The sequence below is a fragment of the Apium graveolens genome, chromosome 6, assembly GCF_009905375.1.
Source record: "Apium graveolens cultivar Ventura chromosome 6, ASM990537v1, whole genome shotgun sequence".
Classification (NCBI taxonomy): domain Eukaryota; kingdom Viridiplantae; phylum Streptophyta; class Magnoliopsida; order Apiales; family Apiaceae; genus Apium; species Apium graveolens.
This window is the reverse complement of record NC_133652.1, coordinates 302,216,652-302,240,732: the sequence shown is the minus strand read 5'-3', so window position 1 is coordinate 302,240,732 and position 24,081 is coordinate 302,216,652. Positions and strand designations below refer to the sequence as shown.

Below are 24,081 nucleotides of genomic sequence, written 5' to 3'. Positions count from 1 at the left end.
TATATGAAGGTTAATATTGTGATGTTACTAGTTTTACAATTGTTGTAAGTTGGATTGCTCGAGATGTCATTGTAATACTTTTTACAATGAAAAATTTGAATATTGTATGTGTCAAGCGATTTGAAAATAAATCGACTATTTGTTTAGCTTGTTTTTTGTTTCACAATTAGATTAGTTCAAAGGTTTATTATGACTGTGTTACAATATTTTATTATATCTTTCGCTTGTTCATTAAAAAAATAAATTAATATGAATGAAAATGAGTGACGTTTTTTGTTAAATTGATTTACAATTTCTATGATAGAATTTACAATTTCTATTATATTATATTCATCACATATAATATTTTTCTTTTTATTATTACTATGTAAAATTGCTTACAAATAATACGGGAAATAATCGAATTATAGTAAGGTGAAGCCATGTCATATGTGGTTTAATGGATCGTTCAGTCAAGTATTTTTTGTCAACTCGTCAAGAAGAATATAGACTCGTTCAGATTAATAAATTTTCTAACAAATAACCCGAATAACAGAATTAGGAGTCGTCTAGTTCAACTTCGTTCATTTATAAATAAATGGACTATACTAAAATGTTTTCCACTTTTATATTTTTCAATTTTGTTCAATTTTTCTCAATTCTCATTTCTAAGAAAATAATAGGAAAATGAGAAAATATGTTGATGATGCTACACCTTTTGTAAACAAGTGAATTGTAGAAAATATGTTCAACTCAACACAATTTTAATTTCCAAATTTCACAATTTCTTTTTTTTACTAAGCTAAATTTCACAAGTTTGTGTATCTTAAAGTAAATAACTCTTAAATAAAATTTATTATAAAAAGTACATAAAAATTACAATATATTTTGTAAAATATTTGTTATAATTTCTATTTTAATAACGTGATTTCTATTACAAAGAAAAAGTTAATTGAAAATATTAAAAATTATTTTAATAAAGAGGGTTTGAATACCGATAAAAAGTCCCAATTCTTGCATTTTTTATTTTTCCAAACCTAGAAAATCTTCTTTGTATAAGTGCATGAAATTAACAAAAGACCTATTACTTGTTCACTACACTTTTTTGAAATGTAGTTACAAATCAGAACTCCCTAATTTTCAATTTTTAATTTACAAAAAGGTTAATTTCAACACATTTTCATTTTTTCTATTTCCATAAAATATTTTTCTAAAAAATTGTAGAAATAAAGAACTCCAAACTTGTAATTTCAATCATGATTAGTAATGCGCTCGTATCTTGTAATAGAATGAGTCCAAAACTAAAATAGGATGATAAATTATTTTAACCCAAACAGTGTTGAAGCCCACTTCTAGAACCATTCAGCCCATACCGTGGGCTACAACCACGCGACATTGTAGTATAAATAGAATAAGTTTGTGAGAACAGGGTTTGTGGCCTTAATCATCACTCCGCCGCGGGTAGCATTGTCCTTTTCAATATCGGTGATCTTCTATACTAGGTATGTGGTAATATTTAATTGATTTCATATTACTAGATTAATTGATCTTCCCATTTCTTCATTAGCCATATTTCTTAAAATTATTTGATGTTCCCATTCTTCCTTCCCATTTTGAACAGATCTGGATCTTGATCCGTGGGATGTCATTGGAGTAATTAACTTTTTATCACCAAATTAAGATCTCCGTGGTCGCATGCGTGGACATACCTATATAACTTTACTTTTTAAATAGATCATCATTCGATACTTTCTAGGTAGGATAATGATTACAATTGTAGAATTTTTCGGTAACAGCTTGTACAGGTATGATGTCTAGATCAATCTTGAAATTGTATCAATTGTAATTTCTAATTTAGCAAAAAAAAAATTAGAAAAAAAATTCCAGTGTATGATAAAGATTTAAATACTTTACTAAAATCTTCACCGAGCTCAAACACAACACGAACAAATCGTGCGTGTAGCTCTCGTGTCCAATGTAGGCGAGGCTTACCCAATTAAAATAATGAACAATATAACTGGACAACTTGAACCTTCTCTTCATCTCTTTGCATTGCTACGGTGCCGACCTTTACTATTCTCGCTGTTGCCACACAATTGGATCACCCAACCCTTGATTCAAGTGCTACACATGGGGGCTTGATGATAGTGGGGCTAGATGATAGTGCTGCATATGGGGAGCTTGATGATAAAATGATTCAAACAATTAGCATTTTATCATCAAGTTCCGCATGTGCAACACTATCATCAAGCCCCCTGTGTAACACTTGAATCAAAGATTGGGTGACTTAATTGTGTTGTAACAGCGAGGACAGTAAAAGCGAGCACCATAACAAGAACAGAGAGATGAAGAGGAGGTTTAAATCTTCCAGTTAGACCGTTCGTTGTTTTGATTGAGTAATCCTCACCTACAATGGACACGTGAGCTATATGTACTATTTCGTGCGGTCTCTGAGTTTGGTGGAAGTTTTAGTAAGTTCTTTAAATTTGTTTCATGGATTGGATTTCATCATATTAAGCACTTATTATATGTGCTAAACTTATACCCGATACATTTGGTGTGTTTCAGTAGTCACCTGGCTGCTGCATGTCCCAATTAGAAGTGATACGTGAAACTTAACAAGTACCACTTGAGGAATCAACTCAATTATTATGGTTGTTGACTACATGTATTGGGAATTTTATAATTGAACTCATAGTGGAATTTATTCCATTGGGATCAATAAACCACAAGAATATGATGCCTCTGGTTTTAGTAATTCCATATGCAGAGATAAATTATACATGTATAACTTCACAACTAAGAGCCCAATTTAACGCAGGTTGTAAATCATAATATAATTGACATTGATTCGGCTGTTGAGTATGCTATTATAACTGGTGTCAAGGTTCATATACAACTACAACCGAGCCCTGGTATTGGCATTCTAAAATTAGAGGCATCAATATTTTTGTGGTATATAAATCGGTATGTAGATCCCCAGAGAACAAAATCCTCTACATTTTTAATTGTATTCTCACTACATGCAATGGACAATCCAAACAATGAAGCTAATTCTTCTGGTGGTACTAGTCAGACATATTTCTTTTAATAAATTCATTGGTAATATGTTATATGAATCAATTGATATTGTTGCGGAAACTATATGGAGTCATGATATTCTTCAGTAAGGCTCCTTCTAACCCTCAAAGAAAGTATTGTATCCATGTTCGAATTATATTATCAGTTGATGGAAGTGATAGTTCTCAATATTGGGTTACTGATGATGCTTATGTGAAGGTTAATTGTGATGTTACTAGTTTCACAATTGGTGTAAGTTGGATTGCTCGAGATGTCATTGTAAAAGTTTTTACATTGAAAATTTTGAATATTGTATGTGTCAAGCGATATGAAAATAAATCGACTATTTGTTTAGCTTTTTTTTTTGTTTCACAATTAGATTAAATCAAAGGTCTGTTATGAATGTGTTACAATATTTTATTATATCTTTCGCTTGTTTGTTAAAAAAATAAATTAATCTGAAAGAAAATGAGTGACATTTTTTGTTAAATTGATTTACAGTTTCTATGATAGAATTTACAATTTCTATTATATTATATTTATCGCATATAATATTTTTTTTGTATTATTATCTTACACCAATAAAATGATATATAGATATCATCTATAAAAGTGTATGAATAATTATAATATTTCTTTTTTAATAATAATATTATTATTATTATTATTATTATTATTAATATTTTTCTTATTATTATTATGTAAAATTGCTTACAAATAATACGGGAAATAATCGAATTTTAATAAGGTGAAGCCATGTCGTTTGTGGTTTAATGGATCGTTCAGTCAAGTATTTTTTGTCAACTCGTCAAGAAGAATATAGACTCGTTCAGATTATTAAATTTTCTAACAAATAACTTGAATAACAGAAGTGTGAAAAACCAAAATGTCCACCATTTGGGAAAATCTGCCCAAAATACTTATTGGTGGGATGTTCCACCTTTTTTACCCACTGAATACGCATGTGGGGGATGCGGATCCAGTTTTTAAAATTTTAACAAAGACTACGCATGTTCAACATGCGTATTCACTTTTTGTTTTTTTATGAATACGCATGTTCAACATGCGTATTCTTTGTAAAACAAAAGGTGAATACGCATGTTGAACATGCGTATTCTTTGTTAAAATTAAAAAGGCTGAATACGCATCCTTAAAATGCGTATTTCGTGGATATTTTGGGCGGTTCGCGCGCATCTGGGTATTTTGTGCAGTTGAAAGTGAAAAGTGATGTATTTCGGGCATTCTTTCATAACAGAATTAACAGTCGTCTAGTTCAACTTCGTTCGTCTATAAATAAATGGACTCTACTAAAAAGTTTTCCACTTTTCTATTTCTAAATTTTGTTCAATTTTTCTCAATTCTCATTTCTAAGAAAATAATAGAAAAATGAGAAAATTTGTTGATGATGCTACACTTTGTAAACAAGTGAATTGTAGAGAACATGTTCAATTCAAATCAATTTTTATTCCAAATTTCACAATTTCTTTTTTTTACTAAGCTAAATTTCACAAGTTTGTTTATATTAAAGTACATAACTCTTAAATAAAAATTTATTATAAAAAGTACATAAAAATTGTAATATATTTTGTAAAATATTTATTAATTACTATTTTAATAACGTGATTTCAATTACAAAAAAACATGTTAATTGAAAATATTAAAAATTAATTTAATAAAGAGGGTTTGAATACCGATAAAAAGACCCAGTTCTCGCATTTTTTATTTTTCCAAACCTAATAAATCTTCTTTATATAAGTGCATGAAATTAACAAAAGACCCATTACTTGTTCACTACACTTTTTTTAAATTTAGTTACAAATCGGAACTCCTTAGTTTTCAATTTACAAAAAGTTTAAGTTCAATACATTTTCATTTTTTCTGTTTCCACACAATATTTTTCAAAAAAATTGTAGAAATAAACAACTCTAAACTTATATTTTCAATCATGATCAATAATCCGCTTGTTTCTTGTGATAGAATGTGTCTGAAACTAAAAGAGAATGATAAATTATTTTAGCCCAAATAGTGCTGAAGCCAAATTCTAGAACCATTCGGCCCATACCATGGGCCACAACCCCGCGACACTGTAGTATAAATAGAATAAGTTTGTGAGAACAGGGTTTGTGGTCTTCATCATCACTCCGCCACAGGTAGCTTTGTTGTAAGTCATATGTCATAGCCTATTTGTATATTCGAGGATTCAACTCAACTCAAATAAGAATGTAATAAGTAAATAGTGGATCGACCGTCAGAGAGATCTCGCAAAGTAATATCTGTCAAAGGATTCAGAAATAAGGTTCATCTACAGACTTGAGGAGTTAATTCACTGGAAGAAGTTCAAGAATTTGATCATGCCTCAGTGATATAAATCAAGATCGTGGATTTAATCAAATGACAGAGATCTCGTCAGAGTATCATTAATTACAAGGATTTAATCTGAAGAAAATCAAAGTGTCAGAGTCAAGACATGAAGAAACGTCACGGAAGTTAGTCACTCATGAACCAGACAGTACATCGAGTGTCAACGTTGAAGTGGTGGAATTGATTCATAATTTTCAGTGATTTTCAGAAGATTTGCAGAAGAATGGTTGCTGCTCAAGACTAGAATTAATTCTCTATTAATTAATTAAGTCATCTAATTTAATTAAGAAAATAAATTATATCTGCGAAGAATAATTTATTTATTAATTGAATTAATTGATTAATTAATTCAGAATTAATTCTAGGAATTTTCAGAAGTTTAATTGGATTAAATTCAAGCATTAAATCAGCAAAGACAATTGAAAATGAACTAGCATGACAATCAGGATTGTCATACCGATTGTCATGCTAGGCCATTGTCAATTGTCTCACCGAAAGTTACTCTAGGAGGATGATTGTCATGCTAGTTCATTCTGATTGTCATGCTAGTTCATTCAGATTGTCTTGCTAGTTCATTCAATTGTCCTACCGAAAGTCTTGCCAGCTATAGGATTGTCATGCCAATTCAATTCTATTGGTTTGTTGATTAAAAAGAAGCAGAAGACCTTCTTTCAATAATCAATCATCCACACAAGTCAAGAACAAAAGAGCAGCCGCCTTGAAATATAAAATCATCTTCTCTGCAGAAATTCAAGATCAATTTCTAGTTTGTTAATGTTAAATCCAAACCACTAGAATTATTTATCTTGTTCTTGTGTAACAATCTAGCGGATCAAAATCCCTAGAACTTAATCTCAAATCGCATTTAGCATTTGATTCTAATTATTGCAAAAATAGAAAAAGTTCATGTCGAATTTATTCTAGATTTGTAATAATTGATTTGAGATTAATACCTTGTAATCGATACAATTGTTGTAACACATTTCAAGTTTAATAATATTTTTATTTAACTTGAATTTTGTTTCACATTTTTTATTCCGCATTTTATTCGATTATTTGGTACTGTTTGTATTCAACCCTCCTTCTACAAACACATTGGGACCCAACAATTGGTATCAGAGCCTTCTGATTAACGAACAAATCAAGATCCTAGACTTTTGTGATTTTTCAACTCTTTGAATTTTTATTCATTCAAAAATTCATAATGACTTCACATAAAGTTGGAACCGTTAAAATTCCACAATTTGATAAAGAGAATTATATCATGTGGAAGAAGAAGATGCTATTATTTTTACAAGTTGCAAATCCCAAATATTCAAACTTGTTAAAGAAGGGTATAAAAACTCCGATGATTATTGAACCGGAGGTAATAATAGATGGTGTGGTGACTACTGAAGCTAGAACCTATCCAAAAGAGCCTGAAGATTTTACTCCTGCTGAGAAGGAAGAAGCCTCCTTGGATGCCAGCCTTCAATTAATATTAATTGATTCCCTTGATCCCTTGATGAACAGACATGTGATGAACTGTAAAAATTCCAAACACATGTGGGAAACTATTGAGGTGATTAATGAAGGCACAGAGGAAGTTAGGGAGAACAAGTTGGAAATCCTAACCTCTGAATATGAACATTTCAAATCAAATCCAGGAGAAGGAATTACTGAAGTGTTTGAGAGGTACAATGCGTTGATCAACAACCTGAACATCAATGGAAAGTATTATTCAATCAGGGAGGTCAACAAAAAGTTCCTTTTAACACTACCAGCTCATCTTGAACATAGAATCACTGCCATTAGAGAAGCTAGAGATCTGAGTGAGATTTCTTTGGACAGGCTCTATGGAGTGTTAAAAACTTATGAGTTGGAGCAGATTCAACAGAAGGAAGTCTACGGGAAGGATAGAATGGTCAGCACATCTACTGCACTTGTAGCTGAAGGTCAACAACAACAGCAATCTCAACAATTGGAGAGAATGGTACAGTTTTCCAAGGCTGAGGAAAATATGTTAGTAGCAGAATATGATCCTCCTACTACAAATCAATCAAATGATGATTTTTATTCCTTGGAAGAGCTGGAGCAATTGGAAGATGAATCAATGGCCCAAATTGTCAAGAGATTCTCTAATGTCAGATTCAGGAGAAATCCTAAGCTTAAGTACAAGTCCAACTACAACAAATTCCAGAAAGGTGGATCTTCATCCTCTAACACCAGCAGTGGTGGATACAAAACAGGGATGGTTGATCGGAGCACCATCAGATGCTATAACTGCAATGAGTTGGGACACTTTGCCACAGAATGTAGGAAGCCAAAGCAAGTAAGAAAGAACTCTGAAAGGGCTTATCTGGCAAAGGGAAGAAGCTGGGATGATACTGACAGTGAAGATGAAGATGAAGGAAGTCTTGCTCTTATGGCTATTGATGGAAAAGCTTCATCATCAAGAATAGAGGTAAAACTTTCTGATGCTGAAATGGTTTATCATCTAAGAGGTAACTTAGATTGTGCACGTCGTGATAATGAACTGTTAAGTTTACAGATCACAGACCTTGAGAAAGAGGTCAATGAATTAAGACTTGTGCACATTAATCAAGACAAATTAAAAGAACAGGTATCTTTTCTAGAGAATAGAGTTGACTGTTATAGAAAACTCGAAACTATTCTCAAAGACAAGATCACCGGTCTTGAGACTAAGGTTAGAGCTTACTTCAATTCTTGTTCGAAGGCTAAAGAGTTCTACAGTAAGCAAGCTGTTAATCAAACATCTGGAATAGGTTATGATTACAATGCTGCTATTGGAGAATTAGGCATAAACTCCCCTCCTCATGTATGTGCTAAAGGGAGGGAAGTACCACATGTGCTTAAGGGTGTTGATGAACCCCTCTATAAAGCATCAATTGCTGAACCATTTGATGCGACCTCTTCTGTTATTCAAGAAGAAATACGTGCTGAGGATCATGCTTATGAGAAGATTGTTTCCAAGTCAAGTGAGTCGAAAGTTCCAGTCAAAGTTGTGAAAGCAACTGAGACTAACTCAGACACACATGAGTTGGATAACAATAATGCCATGTCTACCATGCATAAATTGCCTGCTGTTAATCACTCTCATAAAGCATGTGGTGTTGCTAATTGTATGTCTTGTGCTTTTAATATGATGTATGCTTATTTTAATGGTAAGCATGTGTCTAATGATAAGACTACTCCTCGTCAGCATGTGAATAACAAGAAGCATGATAGGTCTAAGACTGCTAGTCCTTCTAAGGCTAGAAAGGAGACATTTGTGCCTAAGCTTAAACAGAAATTTGTTAAGGCTGTTTTCAAGGTCAAATGTTCAGTCATTGAGAATGTTGAGACCATTAAAATTAAAAATGTTGTTTTGTCTGACAAAGGTCAGTTCTACAAGTATGCCGGGCCCAACCAAGTTTGGGTTCCGAAGAAGGTCTAATCCATTTGTAGTGCAGGGCATTAAACAAGTATAACCGGTAGTGTGGATTCTTGACAGTGGATCATCAAGGCATATGACCGGAGATAGAGCCCTGCTATCAAATGTGGTTGAGAAAGCTGGCCCCATGGTTACCTTTGGAGATAACAGCAAAGGTTTATCTGAGGGATATGGCTGTTTGCAAGCTGGGAATGTTATCATTGTAATTTTGTACATTGTGCTAGGTTATTATCAGGAAGCAGTATCTAACATATAGCACCAGTGACGAGACTTGAGAATATTACGACATATCAGACACCTGCTGCACATTACACTTGGAATTGTACTCTAGTAAGATGTGTACAAGTGTACTCCTGGTTGGTAAGTCAAAAGAGGAAGTCAATGCACCACAGTACATGGACTTTGCAGCTGCAGATCTATTGGACTATGCAATTTCTTCTTCACAATCTCACTTCAGGTTGGTATGAAATAGTATACTGCTCAAGCAATCGTCAAGGACATGGTATGGCACTCTAACAGAAGTTATAATTTTATATGAATAAGTAGAGTCGTCATATTAATAACTATCTTATCACTAAGCACAATCATATTGTTTTATATGTGCAGTGGTATATTGATTATGCAACATAACAATTAGTATCTAAAGTACTTGACAAGTATCGGTCAATGATATGTTGTTAACATTATGTTGCAGATATTTGTAAGCTTTTGACATGAATGAGAATTACTTAGACTTTACCCTAAGTGATCAATGTTTTATCAAAAACTCATTCATATTGAAAAACAAAATTAAACTTCTTTCTACATTAGTGATTTCGTATTTCATGTAAAATCTTTTGAAATCACTATTGTAAATCATTTTCTCTCTATTACCATATGTTCTATGATACAGGTTCAGTCTCCAATGACTTTCTTTCATTGACAGTCATGAGGTTGAAAATCCACAACGTCTATCCCAGACTGTAAAGACAAACACAAAAACAGAACCAACCAACACTCTCTTACCACTAAAAGTAGTATGAATGAGCGTGAGGGAGATAGTGCCTAGTGCACCACATAAGGAAGGTTCTGTAGTCAACCCAGTGGCTCTGTCTCATACATAGATGAGTAGTATTTAAACCGAGACAACTGCTAGCCCCCATACATCTTCTCAAAAAGATGTAATGGCTGAAAAGGCACAAAAACAGTTACTAGATTCATTCTCTCAACAGGGTGAGTCTATTGAATTTTGCCTGTCGGCCAAGGTATCCGATGTAGTGTCACCACTTCAAACATAATCAATTCTTGATGCACAAGGAGAGGTTACACACACAAAGGATGAGTTGACGGAAACAAGAGTTTCGACCATTTTAAGGTCAGATTCGATTGTTCAAGGTTCGTTAGTGGACCAATTGCCTTTACAGGTGTTAGGAGAGGATACTGATCCAAAAGCCATATGTCAGTGGTCAGTGTCTACCTCCCCAGGCTTAAATCCCCTGGATGCATCTGCGGATAGTGGATCTGACATAGGTGCAGATCGGCAACTTGTTGACAATGATTCAGATATTACCTGATAAGTCACAAGGAAATGTCTTCACAGACATTAGAAGGGAACTTTGATCTTTATGCTAAATTCGTTGGATCACTGTTTACCTTCCCAAAATTCAAATCTGGAACCCTAAAAGGGAAACTAGCAACTTGTAAATTATGACTCAGATTCATCTGACGAGTTTAACAAGGATGGGGATTTGTGAACTCCCATTGCACCACCTGTGACCTCCTTAAGGATGGCTAAGGTGATTTTCCTTGCAGGTACAGCTGGATTATGGAGCTATGAGAGAAGAGTGATACACTTGTGAGAATGAGTGTAAACACGAGTGGAGAGAAGAGTGAAACACATGTGAGGTACACTAAAACACAATCACACACTCACAGTGAGGAAGAAAGAGAAACTACTTGTTATTTCTTTCCCATCCAAGTGAAATATGAGAACTCCTTCAGACGACAGCATACATTCCTTCTTTAAGGGGGAGATAAAAGCTTAAGTAATAGTTTGGAGGATTCCTCAACTAAGGGGGAGAAATAGCAGGGAGGAAGAAAAAGATCCTACATGTACACTACACCACACCATTGTTGTTTGTAACTACGGATCCTATTGTACGGGAAAGGTGGTAAACACAAGGTGATTTCCTAGTAAGGGAAGAAGCTGTTAGGGGAGTACCATTGGTTTTTATATGCGGATCCTATTGTACGGGAGAGGTGGTAAAACGAAGGTGATCTTCTTTAATCAGTTGATTCTCATAGGGGGAGAAGCAAGAGATATGGGCTTCTCAACAGGGAAATGTGGTTGTACAAATGAAGATGAAACTACTTGAAGATATGTTCAGTCTAGAGGAACATCTACTTGAAATCTGGAAAATGTTAAATCTCATCCAGAAATTTTCTGCTATTTACTTTGCATGTATGTTTATATCTTTTTCTTATTTGTTAGTTGAGTTATCCTCTAGGTATTTGTGTGTTATTGTCTAACAAACAAATAGGGGGAGATTGTAAGTCATATGTCATAGCCTATTTGTATATTCGAGGATTCAACTCAACTCAAATAAGAATGTAATAAGTAAATAGTGGATCGACCGTCAGAGAGATCTCGCAAAGTAATATCTGTCAAAGGATTCAGAAATAAGGTTCATCTACAGACTTGAGGAGTTAATTCACTGGAAGAAGTTCAAGAATTTGATCATGCCTCAGTGATATAAATCAAGATCGTGGATTTAATCAAATGACAGAGATCTCGTCAGAGTATCATTAATTACAAGGATTTAATCTGAAGAAAATCAAAGTGTCAGAGTCAAGACATGAAGAAACATCACGGAAGTTAGTCACTCATGAACCAGACAGTACATCGAGTGTCAACGTTGAAGTGGTGGAATTGATTCATAATTTTCAGTGATTTTCAGAAGATTTGCAGAAGAATGGTTGCTGCTCAAGACTAGAATTAATTCTCTATTAATTAATTAAGTCATCTAATTTAATTAAGAAAATAAATTATATCTGCGAAGAATAATTTATTTATTAATTGAATTAATTGATTAATTAATTCAGAATTAATTCTAGGAATTTTCAGAAGTTTAATTGGATTAAATTCAAGCATTAAATCAGCAAAGACAATTGAAAATGAACTAGCATGACAATCAGGATTGTCATACCGATTGTCATGCTAGGCCATTGTCAATTGTCTCACCGAAAGTTACTCTAGGAGGATGATTGTCATGCTAGTTCATTCTGATTGTCATGCTAGTTCATTCAGATTGTCTTGCTAGTTCATTCAATTGTCCTACCGAAAGTCTTGCCAGCTATAGGATTGTCATGCCAATTCAATTCTATTGGTTTGTTGATTAAAAAGAAGCAGAAGACCTTCTTTCAATAATCAATCATCCACACAAGTCAAGAACAAAAGAGCAGCCGCCTTGAAATATAAAATCATCTTCTCTGCAGAAATTCAAGATCAATTTCTAGTTTGTTAATGTTAAATCCAAACCACTAGAATTATTTATCTTGTTCTTGTGTAACAATCTAGCGGATCAAAATCCCTAGAACTTAATCTCAAATCGCATTTAGCATTTGATTCTAATTATTGCAAAAATAGAAAAAGTTCATGTCGAATTTATTCTAGATTTGTAATAATTGATTTGAGATTAATACCTTGTAATCGATACAGTTGTTGTAACACATTTCAAGTTTAATAATATTTTTATTTAACTTGAATTTTGTTTCACATTTTTTATTCCGCATTTTATTCGATTATTTGGTACTGTTTGTATTCAACCCCCCTTCTACAAACACATTGGGACCCAACATTTGTCCTTTCCAAAATCAATGATCTTCTATACTAGGTATGTGGTAATATTTAATTGATTTCATATTACTAGATTAATTGATCTTCTCATTTCTTCGTTGGCCATATTTCTTAAAATTATTCGATGTTCCCATTCTTCCTTCCCATTTTGAACATATCTGGATCTTGATCCGTGGGATGTCATAAGAGTAATTAACTTTTATCAGCAAATTAAGATCTCCGTGGTCGCATGCGTGGACATACCTATATATCTTTACTTTTTAAATAGATCATCATTTGATACTTTCTAGGTAGAATAATGATTATAATTGTAGAATTTTTCGGTAGCAGCTTGTACAAGTATGATGTCTAGATCAATCTTAAAATTGTATCAATTATAATTTCAAATTTAGCGAATAAAAAAATTAGAAAAAAAATGCATTGTATGAGAAAGATTTAAATAATTACTAAAACCTTCACTGAGATCAAACACAACACGAACAAATCGTGCATGTAGCTCTCGTGTTCAGTGTAGGCGAAGTTTACCCAGTTAAAATAATGAACGATCTAACCGGATAACTTGAACCTCCTCTTCAGCTCTTTGCTCTTGCTACGGTTCCAACCTTTACTGTTCTCGCTGTTGCCACACAATTGGGTCACCCAACCCTTGATTCAAGTGATGTACAGGGGGGCTTGATGATAGTTCTGCATATTGGGAGCTTGATGATAAAATGGTTCAAACAATTGGCACTTTATGATCAAGCTCCCCATGTGCAACACTATCAACAAGCCCCTTGTGCAACACTTGAATCAAAGGTTGGGTGACCCAATTGTGTTGCAACAACGGGAATAGTACAAGCGAGCACCGCAATAAGAATAGAGAGCTGAAGAGGAGGTTCAAATCTTCTAGTTAGACCATTCGTTGTTTTGACTAAGTAAGCCTCACCTACAATGGACACATGAGCTATATGTGTTATTTCGTGTTGTCTCTGAGTTTGGTGGAAGTTTTAGTAAGTTCTTTAAATTTGTCTCGTGCATTGGATTTAATAATTTTTAGCACTTATTACATGTGCTACGCTTATACCCGATGCATTTGGTGTGTTTCACCTGGCTGCTGCAGCATGTCCCAATTAGAAGTGATACATGAAACTTGACAAGTACCACTTGAGGAATTAACTCAATTATTATGGTTGTTGACTACATTTAATGGGGATTTTATAATTGAACTCATAGTGGACTTTATTCCATTAGGATCAATAAACTACAAGAATATGATGCCTCTGGTTTTAGTAATGCCATATGCAGAGATAAATTATACAAGTATAACTTCACAACTAAGAGCCCAATTTAACGCGGGTTGTAAATCACGATATAATTGACATTGATTCGGCTGTTGAGTATGTTATTCTAACTGGTGTCAAGGTTCATATTTCTAGGTTCATATACAACTACAACACAGCCCTGGTATTAGCATACTAAAATTAGAGGCATCAATATTTTTGTGGTATATAGATCGGTATGTAGATCCCCAGAGAGCAAAATCCACTACATTTTCAATTGTATTCTCACTACATGCAATGAACAATCCAAGCAATGAATCTAATTCCTCTGGGAGTACTAGTCAGGCATATTTCTTTTAATAAATTCATTGGTAATATGTTATAGGAATCAATTGATACTGCTGCGGAAACTGTAGGGAGTCATGATATTCTTCAGTAAGGCTCCTTTGAATCCTCAAAGAAAGTATTGTATCCATGTTCAAATTATATTATCAGTTGATGGAAGTGATAGTTCTCAATATTGGGTTATTAATGATGGTTATGTGAAGGTTAATTGTGATGTTACTAGTTTCACAATTGGTGTAAGTTGGATTGCTCGAGATGTCATTGTTTCAACTCCTAGCTTGATTATTTTTTCTTTAACTCTTATAAATTAATAATTTTTTCTTATCTACAATAAAATATTAAAAATATATCTAATTCAAATTTAATTTAATAGAAACTTTAGTTAATCTTGAAACCAAACAAATTCATCTTTTTTAAATCGTTAACTCCTACATATATAAATTGAAAAGTTTCGATAAATTAAATTAAAAAAAATTATAATATTAAAATTTAAGCTAGTATTTAAAGTACATATGTCACAATATACTTGGGGTTGATCATTTGAAATATCTAAATGAAAATTTGGAAATACATCAAAATGAAAGAAGAAGTTTGAAGAACTAATTATTTAAAAGGTAAAAGTTTGAGATTCACCAAATGTAGGCATTAAATTAAAACACCATTTGAGGTCCATCAAACAAGAAATTCGGGGTTCAACCATTTTTTTAAGCAAAAACTTTGAATTTTATTGATTATCAATGTCAATTACATCAATCAAAAAGGAGCATTCCTTAGAATCAGACATGGAACTAGCTTCTCTAGCAATCATGTGAGCCGCTACGTTCGCTGATCATCTTACAAAATAAACACTACCATCTGTCCTTAACAATCTCTAAACATTCTTGAATTATTTCTCCAAAATAGAAGTCGTCTCTCCTTTTCCTTCGCATTGCCTGCACTACCATCTGTGAATCTAATTCCATACAAACATTATTAACCTTTTTGTTCTCTTAGAATTCATTAACAAAACTTTCTGATTACTCAATTGTCTTGAACAAACACTAGAATACTTACTTTGTATTTCAACATCTAATTCAATTATTTACACAATGAAAGAAACACTTAAGCATCACTGATTACTACTTACTAATTACAAGATCCTAGAACATTAGATCTCGTGAAAGAGATGACTACTATCTGTGAGAGAGAAAGGAGAGAGAGATCGAGAGTTTTTGAGAGATTGAGAGAGACATCTTGATTCACTAACTCATACTTGTTTTCTCTATTCTACATTTGTATCTAATTGACTATCATGATGATATGTCACGTGAGCTGGAGATCAAGGTAGTTATTTTTATAACTAACTGTGAGAATTAATCCTCTGTGTGCTGGTGCTCAGTTTTACCATGTTCCTTAGCACCAGTCTTATCATCGCCCCTTAAACCTGGCTGGCAATCAGTCATGCCAAGTTTGGTGAGAAGTGTGTTGAACTGAGCAGATGGAAGCACCTTGGTAAGAGTATCAGCAATCTGCAATTCAGTAGGAATGTAGGCCAGTTGTAATAGACCTTCCATCACTTTATCTCTAGTAAAGTGAATGTCTATTTCTATATGCTTAGTTCATTCATGTTGAACTGGATTCTTAGCTATACAAATAGCACTCTGGTTATCACAATTCAAAGTTACTAGTGCAAGATTCTTGATTCCCAGCTCTTTTAATAAACGCACTAGCCAAGTGATTTCTGCTGCTGCACTGGACATGGCTCGATATTCAGCCTCAGAAGAACTCCTGGAAACAGTGCTTTGCTTTTTAGCTTTTTAGATTTCCAGCTGATTGGCGATTTGCCAAGTAATATTATGTACCCCGTAATTGACCGTCTTGTGTTGACACATGCTCCCCAGTCCGAGTCTGAATATCCTTGCAATGTAAGAGTAGCTCCAGCATTAAGTAATATACCTTGATGAACAGTAGAAGCCACATACTTCGAAACATGTTGTAAAGCCTTAAAATGTGCTTCTCTAGGTGTCTGTAAAAACTGACTGAGGTGTTGTACTGTAAATGCCAGATCATGACGAGTATGAGTTAGAAAGTTTAACTTCCCAACTAAACACTTATATAGAGTTGGATCAGCAAATGGTTCGCCTTCATCAGCCTGTAATTTCAAGTTTAGAGGCAATGGTGTCACTACAGTCTTGTATTCAACAATACCAGCTTCTAACAATAATTCCTTAGCAAACTTTGTTTGAGATAATGTTATTTCATCATACCAGTATCCGACTTCAATGCCAAGAAAAAAACTAAGTCATCCCAGATCCTTGATGCTGAAAATATCATTTAAATGTTGCTTTAAATCTTGTATTCCAGTAGCATCACTACCTGTTATGATTATGTCATCGACGTAGACAGCGACTATAACAACCTGACCAAGAGCATTATATCTCAGGAACAAAGAGTAATCATTCTTAGACTGTAAGAAACCCTTATGCTTGAGTGCCCCGACCAACTTGGAAAACCATTGACGGGAAGTCTGTTTCAAACCGTACAAGGATTTGACAAGTTTGCATACTAGATTTAAAGGATTTTCCAATCCATCTGGTACCAGCATGTAAACTTCTTCACAAAGGTCACCATGTAGAAACACGTTATTGACGTCCAACTGAGATAATGACCAATTGTTATGTGCAACAACAACAATGAGACATCGAATAGTGGCCATTTTCACAACTGGAGAAAAAGTCTCTAAGAAGTCTATACCCCATTTTTGATTATACCCTTTCGCTACTAAACGTGCCTTAAACCTTTCAACAGTCCCATTGGCCTTGAGTTTAATTTTGTAAACCCACTTACACCCTATGGCCTTCTTGCCAACTGGTAATGGAACCAGGTTCCAGGTATGATTTTTATGCAAGGCATCAAGTTCCTTGTGCATGGCATCAACCCATCTAGGGTCTTTGGACGCTTCTAAATAAGTTCTTGGTTCTACTAAAGTATCAGTTTATGCAAAAAAACTGAAAATTAAAGTTGGTAAATGATGATAGAAAACCAGATTGCACCAATGATCAACTGGAGAAGTGTCTGGTACATGACTAATGTTGCAAATGTAATCTTTATAGATGTCAGGTGGTTTAACTATTCTGGTACTTCTTCTTAACACATTATCAGTATGTAGAGTTGCATAAGTAGAAGAAGTACTATCAGGCTGAGATATGTCATCAGATGGAATAGAGGAATAAGATGGAATGTTATCAGATGGAGGAGAAGAATCATGAAAATAATTTGTGTGAATGAAAATAGATGGGAGTTCATCATGAATAAAAGGTGAATAATTTGTTTGCACAGGCAAAAAAATTGCAGGTGGGGGTACGATAGATTTTAAATGAAAAGGAATGTGTTGCTCATGAAAAATAACATCTCTAGAAATAGATATAACTAGAGTGTCCAAGTTTAGTACCTTGTAGCCTTTCTGATTAGGTGGATAGCTAATGAAAGCATGTGGCTGAGCTCTTGCATCAAATTTGGACCTATTAGCTTTTGGTGTACAAACAAAGCACAAACATCCAAATCAAGATCTGGTGGTTCATCAAATAATCTCTCATAAGGACTGACAACGTTAAGTGCTTGTAGTGGCATTCTATTAATCAGGTAAGCTGCACAAAGTACACACTCTCCCTAGAACTGTTGTGGTAGCTTTGATTGAAAAAATAAAGCTCTCGATGTTTCTAATAAATGTCTGTGTTTCCTCTCCACAACACCATTCCGTTGTGGAGTGTAAACACAAGTTCTCTGATGTACAATACCATGTTTATGATAAAAGGATTTTAATTCCCCTTCACATAGTTCCATAGCATTATCAGTTCTGATAATTTGAACATCTTGCTTAAACTGCTTCTTGATATAAGCAATGAAATTCTGTAGTAAAATCACAATCTCATATTTGAACTTCATCAAGAATACCCATGTCATCCTTGTAAAATCATCCACAATTGTCATGAAGTATTTACATCCATTATGATCACTAAATCTATTAGGACCCCATGTGTCTACATGAATCAACTGAAAAGCAACAATACTTTTGCTAACACTAGTAGGAAAGGAATTTCTAGTTTGTCTAGACAATGGACAAATTTGACAGATACCATCCAAACCACATAATTTCTGAGAGAATATATTTCCAACATGATGAAGCAAGGATATTGGCATGTGCCCAAGTCTGAGGTGCCATAGTTTTGTTTTATTAACAATGCTGTCATGAGAAGAAAAAGAAGCTTTGCAGGCTGAAATTGGAGCTGAGATTGAAGGGAGAACTGCAGAAGTGCTGGATCCATGATCTTTGTCATCTTCTAGATAATAAAGTCCATTCTTGAAACTACCAAGAAGTTGTGGCCTCATTAAAGGACCCTGTAAGAAACAATCATTATTAGTGAATGTAACAGTGCAACTCATATCTCTGCAAATTTTTGGTATAGAGACCAAATTAAATTTGAATTCTGGAACATAGAGTACATCCTTGAAAACTATATCATGATTCAATTCCACAACTCCACTTTTATCAATTCTGACTTGTTTACCATTTGGAATGGTAATAAAACTATCTGATCTATGCATTTTCTCATGAGATTTAAATAGAGAGAGATCACAACACATGCGATCAGTAGCTCCACTGTCTACTATCCATTTAGTTCCAGAAGATGAGACAAAGCAAAATTTACCTGCCATGTTAGCTGATTTTCTTCCATCTGAGTCATCATCCAGAAATTTTACTTTTCCAATCAATTTAAGAATTTGCTGATATTGTGCAGCTGTGAATGAGACATTATCAGGTGGGTCTTTATGTGGTTCTTCATCAGAAATTTGAACAACAGCTGCCTGTCTCTTATCATTTCTTCCATTAGGTGGATATCCATGTAGCTTGTAACACCTCTGCATGGTATGACCTGTCATTTTACAATGATCACAGAAAAAAGAATTTGTTCTTCTTGTATCTCCAAAGTTGTGTCTATTTTGAGTATTTTGTGACTTGAACCTATCTTCAAAGTTTCTTCTAGAACCAAAAGCCATTGTATCCTCAGAATTAGCTTGAGAAATATTAACATTCTGATACAGTCTCTTGTGACTTTCTTCCTATAAGAGTAACCTGTAAGCTTGAGAAATTGAAGGTAATGGACTCATAAGTAGAATGTTTCCTCTTATAATTTCAAACCCTTCATTCAGTTTCATCAGAAATTCCATTAGTCTCCTGTCCTCTTGAGATTTCACCAACTTCTTGTTGATCTCACATGTACAATTTGTACATCCACATATTGGTAGAGGATCCAGAGAATCTAACTGATGCCAGAGCATCTTCATTTTAGTATAGTATCCTGATATGTTCTCAGAACCTTGCCTAATTTCAAACAAAGATTGTTGCAATGAGAACAACATTGTTCCTGAAGCTGTCCCATATCTCTCTTCTAAATTCAACCATATTTCTCTTACTGTCTTAAAATACAGTACACTCCTAGCAATATTCTGATCTAAGACTCCTAACATCCAAGATATCATCATAGAATTGCATCTTTCCCATGCTCTCAAAGTGGAACCAGCAGTAACAGGTTTTGTTATAGAACCATCAACAAAGCCTGTTTTGTTCTTAGCAGATAAACTAATCAACATTGATTGTTTCCAATCAGCAAATCCATTTCCATCAAACTTCATGGAAACAAGCTTCATACCAGGATTATCCGAAGGATGAAGATGAAAAGGAGAACTAGAATTTTGAGAAGGATCTAACTCTAATTCAGTATTTTGTGTATCTGCCATTTCTAACTTGCAGTTTTGATAAAACAACCAGAATTATCTTCGATTTTGAGAAACAAAGTTTTATCGTTATCACGACCAGAATCTCAATCAAGAACAATTGTTGAGATTAACAAGAATTTAGAAAGATTTGACCAACTACTGTCGAATCAGATTATCAACAATATCAAATATCATTAACAAGAAATTATCGATAACAAACAACTAATATACATATATAACACTCTGTAATCGAAATCAACGAAAAATGTGCAGATAACGATCTGTAATCAATACTTCAAGAAATGAGCACAATCGCAACGGAATCACAAACAAGAACACTTACTCGATACAGAATCGTAACTCGGTGCTCTGATACCATCATAGAATTCATCGACAAAACTTTCTGATTACTCAATTGTCTTGAACAAACACTAGAATATTTACTTTGTATTTCAACATCTATTTCAATTGTTTACACAATGAAATAAACACTTAAGCATCACTGATTACTACTTACTAATTACAAGATCTTAGAACATTAGATCTCGTGAATAAGATGACTACTATCTGTGAGAGAGAAAGGAGAGAGAGATCGAGAGTTTTTGAGAGATTGAGAGAGACATCTTGATTCACTAACTCATACTTGTTTTCTCTATTCTACATTTCTATTTGATTGACTATCATGATGATCTGTCACGTGAGCTGGAAATCAAGGTAGTTATTTTTATAACTAACTGTGAGAATTAATCATCTGTATATTGGTGCTCAGTTTTACCATGTTCCTTAGCACCAGTCTTATCATGTTCTTCAGCCAAGAAAGCGCCTCTCTAAAAACCATGACTTTTGCAATCTTTGGGTCTGTGATCCCCTGCATTTGACCTCCATATCCCGTAATAAAGGTTCCAGCACTATCTCTCATTAAACAGCCAAATGAGCTATAGTTTATGTTCACATTCGTGGTCGCGTCCACATTACAGGTTATCCACCCATCAGGAGGCTTCTGCCAGCTTATATTTCCTTCTCTACTTTGTGCTATAGTCGCAGAGACTCTTGTATCTTGAGCTTGTTTCCATTGAAACAGCATATTACATGCTCCCTCGACTACCGTGGATGGAGTCTGATAAGAATTCCTCCAGACAACAGCATTCCTGTGAGACCCGATGCCCCATGTCGTGACACAGAAAACTCTAACTTCCTTGTTTACCCGCGTTTGAAATACCTTACATATCCAATATCTAAATAGCATCCCCTCTTCAATCTTAATGATAAATTGCAGCTCCTCCCAACATCTCTGAGTAAAAGGGCAGTTATATAACAAATGCTCCAGATATTCTTCCGCCTGTTTACACACTGGACACAGGGAAGCAACTTCTACATGTCTTTCCTGAAGATTACATAGAGTTGGAAGATTATCCTGAATAGCTCACCATATAAAGTTTTTTACCTTAGGAGGAATAGGCAACACCCAAAGTTTTAGCCAGTCAAAATCTGATCCTCTAACCATATTTTGATTGAAGGTCCTACATAGCAGTCTATAGCCATTTTTAACTGTATACTTGCCTTTTTCATCCTCCATCCAAAACCATAAATCATCTTCATACCTCTTACTCAGCAGGATCTTCAGGATTCTCCTAGCATCCTCATCATTGAAAAGATCGTGTATGAGATCTCTGTCCCATTCTTTGGCCTCATCTTTGAGAAGGTTGCTTACAGTAACATTAAATAGCTCTTGTGGTCTACGAGTGGTTAAGTATGCATTGTCAGTCTCAGGAATCCACGGATCATTCCATATGTTTATGGAGGTACCATTGCCTACCTTAATTCTACTCCCTTCTTCAATCAGCTCCTTAGCTGATATGATTCCTCTCCACACCAAGCTAGGTTTTATCACATTTCAAAAAAACTTCAAGCATTTAAATACATTTAAATGACCGGCTGGGGTTGTCTCGTTCATCTTCAATGTTGACGGTTCATGATGTAATTAAGGGCTCTACGTAATTTGATGAACACTTTTTAGTTGCGTGTTATACATAGCAATATTAAAGCTAGCAACATTTTACTTAAAAGGTTTTTAACCCAGAGTAGCGGATTCAAAGTCATGAAATTAATACTAGATTTTCTTCCACCCTGTGAGTCAACCAAACCACCAATCACAAGATTGTGACATATTTTTTACAAATTATTGCAACTGATAGGAAAGAACCATCCATATCAAATTTAGCATGACATTAAACAAACAATTCTCAATACTCTCATTCTTCTACTTTCAAATCATTGGTCGAGGGGTTGTTTTCTTTATCATTGATAGTGGTGTGGTCATCCTTTAAGGATGACATCAATCAATTAAGGATGGAATAACAATCAATTAGCTAAAGAAATAGTCAAAATCTAATAGAGTCTTTAGGAGAGGTGAGAATCTACTTTAAAGATGGTACATTCAACTTACTCAACAAAGAAGTAACTGAAAACTACTCAACACTAGAGCTTGAAAGAGTAATCAATTTGATGAATAATAAGGATGCTTTTACCATGATGAGGAAGGCTGAATTACCTGGAAGGGTAAGAGAGAGATGAAAGGCATGCTAGAGAAAACACTGATAGGGAAGCAAATGAGATGAAATATGCCAAGAAAATTGAGATGTTTGAGCATAAGGTCCAATGAGCTAAAGGCTAAAGGGTTAAGTAGTGTTAATAGTGTGTTTCTAAATGCAAAGACTCATAAATTATCAAGGTACAGAATACATTATCTTGATAGTTACTCACTAAATGAATGGATCAAACTGATGGAAGCTCTAAGAGGAACTGAGATAATTGAACAACTTGAGTGCTTGGTCAAACTCAAGGATATGATTAGAGAACAACCAGTTTATGAAAAATTTAGATAATTCTGTAAATTCAACTCTAAATGTAACTGCAAGAATGTATAAAATCTGTACTTTGTCAATCTATTAGTTTTATTTTAATTTTAGCTTGGGGTTAGTTCTGTTATCGGGCATGAATTTGCGATAAATAATCTTCTCACAATTGAAGGAGATTGTTGTGTAAGATATGCCTATACATAACAAGACTAAGTCACTTTGAAAGTCCTAAGAATTAGTTGTATGATAATCTTATTGTATTTTGAATTTGTATTTCTTGAGTCTGTTAAAATGCTAAAGAGATTAGACTGAAAGATTTTTCTATGAACAACCATCAAGCTAAGGAATAAACTCTGGAAGAAGATCAATCCTTATCATGTCTCAAAGAGAAGTATAGAAGTTTGGATTTGAATAATTTTGTTTTGGAAAAATATTCTAAGTCAGATATCGACAAGTCACATATCAAGGAGTATAGAGATGTATGTCGAGAAGTCAAAAACGACTTGTAGAGAAGTCCAAAGAGATATCGACAAGTCAATCTACTTGTAGAGAAATCAAGATATCGACAAATCAAAAATACTATGTAGAGAATTGGAGATATCAACAAGTCAAAATTTACTTTTAGAGAACCGGAGATATCAATAAGTCAAAATCTACTTGTAGAGAATTGGAGACATCGACAAGTTAAAAGCCTATGTAGAGAACTGGGGATATCGACAAGTTAATCTACCTGTAGAAAACTGGAGACCTCGACAAGTCATATTAGTTATAGAGAAGTAGAGATATCAATAAGTCATTTTACTTATCGAAAGGTGACTTCTCTACATAGTAAAAGAGATTTCGACAACAGCCTCAAAATTCAGAATACAAACAACTTGAAGATCCAAGATTATTAGTCAACAAACAATTCTATCACTGAATTGGAAAGTCTACAAATGCAGTTTGAAGAATGCAAGATCAAGGGCCAAGATGAACCTGATAAAGGAGGGTCACAAACCTAGTAAATTACACATAGATATGTTGTACTAGAAATAGAAACAGACAAATGAGCTCTAGAAATTGTGTTTGTCTATTTTAGTGCAAGTTCTGTAAACTGTGCATGTTGATCTATAAAACATGTCACTAGTCCTTTGTTTAAAAATAACAAAAATAGATCTAGAAAATCTTGTATTCTCTCAAGAGAAGTAGCTGAGT

The 24,081-nt window shown here is 34.1% G+C and overlaps 2 protein-coding genes across 2 annotated transcripts; both read right to left on the bottom strand.

Annotated features, from left to right (window-relative positions):
* Positions 1-15,977: 15,977 nt before the first annotated feature.
* On the bottom strand, positions 15,978-19,309 carry LOC141666331 (uncharacterized). The gene is made up of 3 exons (XM_074472320.1): positions 18,049-19,309; positions 16,628-17,230; positions 15,978-16,528 (listed from the first exon to the last, which is right to left on the bottom strand). The coding sequence occupies exons 1-3, from the start codon at positions 19,307-19,309 to the stop codon at positions 15,978-15,980; spliced, it is 2,415 nt and encodes an 804-aa protein (XP_074328421.1).
* Positions 19,310-19,372: 63 nt separating this feature from the next.
* LOC141666330 (uncharacterized) lies at positions 19,373-20,050 on the bottom strand. Its single transcript, XM_074472319.1, has one exon. It carries the CDS (start codon positions 20,048-20,050, stop codon positions 19,373-19,375), a length of 678 nt encoding a protein of 225 aa, XP_074328420.1.
* Between the last annotated feature and the right edge of the window lie 4,031 nt (positions 20,051-24,081).